Source organism: Sparus aurata, chromosome 2 (assembly GCF_900880675.1).
Source record: "Sparus aurata chromosome 2, fSpaAur1.1, whole genome shotgun sequence".
Lineage (NCBI taxonomy): Eukaryota > Metazoa > Chordata > Actinopteri > Spariformes > Sparidae > Sparus > Sparus aurata.
The window spans coordinates 13,958,558-13,962,929 of NC_044188.1; the positions used below are offsets into that span (position 1 = coordinate 13,958,558).

General features: G+C 40.6%; 1 protein-coding gene across 1 annotated transcript; it reads right to left on the reverse strand.

Annotated features, from left to right (window-relative positions):
• Positions 1 to 44: 44 nt before the first annotated feature.
• LOC115594494 (high affinity immunoglobulin gamma Fc receptor I-like) lies at positions 45 to 3,928 on the reverse strand. The gene is made up of 6 exons (XM_030438602.1): positions 3,860 to 3,928; positions 3,741 to 3,776; positions 3,268 to 3,555; positions 2,436 to 2,708; positions 1,489 to 1,764; positions 45 to 1,388 (listed from the first exon to the last, which is right to left on the reverse strand). Exons 1-6 carry the CDS (start codon positions 3,882 to 3,884, stop codon positions 991 to 993), a joined length of 1,296 nt encoding a protein of 431 aa, XP_030294462.1. The 5' UTR covers positions 3,885 to 3,928; the 3' UTR covers positions 45 to 990.
• Positions 3,929 to 4,372: the final 444 nt, after the last annotated feature.

Sequence of the window (4,372 nt, forward strand, 5' to 3'; positions counted from 1 at the left end):
TGTTAATAAATACAGCAGTAATAAAGCGAGACAGTGTGCAGGAATTTTATTTTGATTTTTTAATTCAAGTTGTGCTTCCCACCAATGCACCTCACAGAGATTCCTTCAGTTCTTTGAGCTGAGGACAGAAAATTGCACAAATGTACATTAATAAGTGTAGCAATGATTAAATACTTAAATGGATGAATTAGTAAATGTAAAAATACATGTATTGTATGTGCAATGTACAATGTATTTATTCATTTACTGTTTTGTTTAAATGTCATATCATTTTTGGTCCTCCATACTCCAAGCTCTGCACGTTGTTCCTGAACAATCTACTTTGCCTGCCTGAAGTATTTATTGAACATCTGCAGTTTTGGCCTCAGTTAAACGGCGTGGCCCTTCATCACCCTCACCTCAACCTCAACTAGCTTGACCTGGAGAAGTTCCTTCACCATCAGTCATTCTTCCTCTTGTCTTCTCTCTCTTTGTTGTCATTGTCACACCCTGACCTCTACTTCCTGTCCATTAACACCATCACCAATGACCTGATATGATCTATCTGAAGTATATCTTTTTGCAAAAAATTAGACGTGTTTGTGTATACAGATAATATCGCTGTGACCTGTAACTGTTAAGCTTTTCTGACTCATGTTATTAAACCAGTATTTCAAATATGTAAGCAGTATTGCTGTAAAATGGGGCAGTAAACAGTGATTGAGTTCATTGAAAATAAAAGCCAGTAGTACATATTATATATGATTAGCTTTATTATTGTCATTAGTTATTATGAACCAGTTAGTTTTGTACAGATCAGATCATGAAGTTGAGACATATCTAACATGAATACTACCAAGAAGTGCTATCGCATTGTACGGATGATTGATATCAGACAGCTGAAGATGTGGCAGTCGTGTGTTATAACTCTGATTGAGGATCAATAATATCTGTAATGGTCTTTAATGTATGCAAAGTTGTCTCTATAGTTATGGAGAATCTGGACGCATGTCACCAGAACCCCTCGGGCATGTCACCAGACTCTCCAGACGTGTCACCATCATCCTCAGGCATGTCACCAGACATGTCACCAGACATGTCACTATCGTCCTCAGGCTTGTCACCAGATTGCTCTGTTATATTGTCAGTTTCTGGGAGAGTAGTCTCGTTGAGAGTCTGGGCTGTGGATGGCACAGTTCTTGGTGCTGGCTGTGAAGATGGAGGACCAGAGGAGGGGGTGCTCGCTTCAGCAGTCTGAATAACAGTAGGAGTGGCAGTAGATTGGTGAGGGGAGAGCAGTGCTGCTGTTGGCTCAGATGCAGGAGGCAGGGAGGGGTCTGGGAATGAGATCGGAAGAGCTCGAGTCCATGGATCTCTGGGATGAACTGGAGGCTTTTTCACCTGTGGTTCTATTGGGTCAGAGACAAGTTGGCCTCGTCAATCAGGAAGAGGACAAGGCTTTAAACTTTAAGTTGAGGCAAACAACAGGTTACATTTACTTCTTAGTACCTGTCACTTGTCCAAAGCTTTTGGGCCCACTCCACCTGACGAGGCCCAACATAGGCACCCTGACCTTGCAGGTGTACTGGCCCGGAGTCCGTTTGACCAGATCATGGTTCTCTGAGGTTGCGATTCCCAGTTTTATGTTATTTCTAAAGAAATAGTAGTGTACTGGAGGTTTAGGAGCAGGGGCATTGTATTGGTGGCGGCAGGTAAGCCGCATCATATTTGCTGGAATCAAGTCGCCAACGGTAACAATCTCCAAAACTGGCTCCGACAGAACCTCTGAGACAGATCAGCAGGAGAGAAGACATTACAAACATGCTGGAATAATTTCTGGAGAATATCATATTATTGTATTTTGGCAGTTGATTAAAAATATATGTGTCGTTTGACATTTTGTTCTTTCTGCTTTCTTGTCAAATGAGAAGATTGATTACATTCTCGTTTCTGTACACAAAACATGTAGATATGTTCAGCCAGCTGCAGTTTAGCTTAGCTTAGCATAAAGACTGAAAACATGGAGACATAGGGAGCCTGGCTCTGTCCAAAGGTCCTCGTACCAGCACCACTAAAACCCACAAATTGTTGTTTTTACACTGGGGTTTTTGTACAGAATATATAATAAAACAAATATAACATTAATTAGCAGAGAGGAGGACTTGGATTTGGAAGTTAAAGGACTTGTTGACTTGCCTTGGTTAATTCAATATTTAAGTAAGTAGTACTTTTTTTAGTTATATTTCACTGTTTGGATTGGATCTTACATAATGCTCCTTTAATCTGGCTGTGGCTACATCTTGAAAGGAAAAAAAATATATACCATAAATAAAAATATATATATCAATCTTCTCATTTTATTGTTTTCAAGAAAGAGAAGGGCATTTCCTTAAAAGTCTAGTCATTCTTTCAACATATGATCTGCAACCACAACCAATCACAGCACATCAACTCACCTGCAACTTGCAGTAGTGTGTCGGCTGAGATTACAGAGTATGTACGCCTCGCTATGTCCCAGGAAGCTCTGCAGGAATACATTCCTTGGTCCGCCACAGTCACGTCGGTCAGGCTAAAATGTGGGTGGAGTCCCTTTTGTCTCCTAACTTCAACGCCATCTTTGTACAGAATCACCTCATGAAGCTGGGGGGTGCCTCGGACACGGCACGTGACCACTAAGGTGTCTCCGACAAGGCTGAGAGTAGGTGGGACTTGCAGGATAGCCCACCCTCCTGAACAAATAACAAAATGCAGTTGCACAGGAATCATCACAAGAGTTCAGTAATTTCCAATATTCAATGTTAAAGGAATAGATCATCCAAAAAGGAAAATTAATTCATTATCTGGTCACCCTCATGCTGAGGAAAAGTCGGGGGAAGATTGATTCTACACAAGACATTTCTGGAGCCTCATAGCAGAGCAACTGCAGTAGACGGGGACTTGTTTTAAAATGTAAAGAAAAAAACTGAAAAAAATTACATAAAATGGCTCCTGTAAATAACATCTTTTCAAATTATTTTGGGATCTTGGGTCTCCTGGAGACTTCAATTATGCCGGACGAGCTGTATGGAGCCATTTCATGATTTTTCTTCTTCTCTTGTCTTCTGCTTTGGATGTAAATAAAGTATTTTCAAATCAATTGAGGAGCTCCAGAGATGTTTTGTGGACTACAGAACTTCTCCTGACATAGGGGTGTCTAGATAATGACTGTTGTTTCCATTTTTGGGTCAACCTTCCCTTTAACATGTGAGCCAAGGAGATCTGTAATGATACAGATAAACAAGATCTTACCGTCCACGTTGATCTCTACTGGCAGACTTTTACTGGTGTGTATGTCTCCCACTGCTGAGTCCCTCACTCCCTGGCAGTAATAGTTCCCACTCTGTTTAATATGGGTTCTCCACAGCAGGAGGTGCTCCCCGCGCGGTGGGAGCCTCTCAGACCCCCTGAACCACAGGTAATCCCAGGTGGACCTGACATCAGAAATGCTGCATTTCAGCCGAACACTCTCCCCAGAGAAGATCCTCGGGTCCCCCGACACGATCTCCACCACAGCTTTGACTGAGTCCACGGACGTGGCTATTGAGACACATGGATACATATATATATATAGAGGGGGGTATATCTTAATCATCTGTATACTTGCTAAAATACTAGGCTATCATATTGATAAAACAGATACAGTATGCTTTCAAATATTAGCATTGTGCTATGCCAAGCTGTTTCATATCTAGAATGTAGTTATAAATATATTTGGTACATACCCTGAGGTACAACAAGCAGCGGTAGTGTTGAAAGAACTGAAAAAGAAAAAATATATAGCCATATGTTAAACATAATGTTAGATTTGTGAGATATTGTGACTGAGATGAAGAAAACTCACCGAGGAGGGAAATGACCGTGTTCATTTTGGCTGCTCTGTTTGTGGGAAGCAGAGACTGATGGAAATTCTTATATTCCTGATGATGAAGAGGGAAGTGAAAATGATGTTTGGTCTAAGTTTGAAAACACCCTGCATGACATCCCCTTTTTCAAAAACAAAACTTTCGTATTTAACAAGAATGACAAGTCTTTTTTTCCATCTTAAACTGTGAGTGTTCCTGGGAATTTATCAGGATTTAGTTTTTTTAAAAGCTACAAAATTAACAAGACTGGATGACTTTTCACACATTGACAAACATTTTTAGTAGATTTGATGTGGCAACCCAGTATTTTCTGTTCATGATTTCTTCATTTTTATTTAATTTCATTGACCCCACCTTAGGAATAGCTCAATTCTGGAAAACCCAAAACCAAAAAAGAACCCAAAGGGAAGTGAAAGTACTAGGCCTTCATGCTTTTCCCGAATACTTGGCTTAGGTGGAAATGTGTTGCGCCCTTTGAGAAGTAATGATGG

What these genes read in the sequence shown, in the direction of transcription:
- LOC115594494 (XM_030438602.1), bottom strand. Translation starts at nt 3,884, where the DNA reads ATGAACACGGTCATTTCCCTCCTCG. An exon ending in CACGGTCATTTCCCTCCTCG is followed by an intron (nt 3,777 to 3,859) that starts GTGAGTTTTCTT and finishes TTTCTTTTTCAG; the next exon opens with TTCTTTCAACACTACCGCTG. An exon ending in AGTAGAGATCAACGTGGACG is followed by an intron (nt 2,709 to 3,267) that starts GTAAGATCTTGT and finishes TTATTTGTTCAG; the next exon opens with GAGGGTGGGCTATCCTGCAA.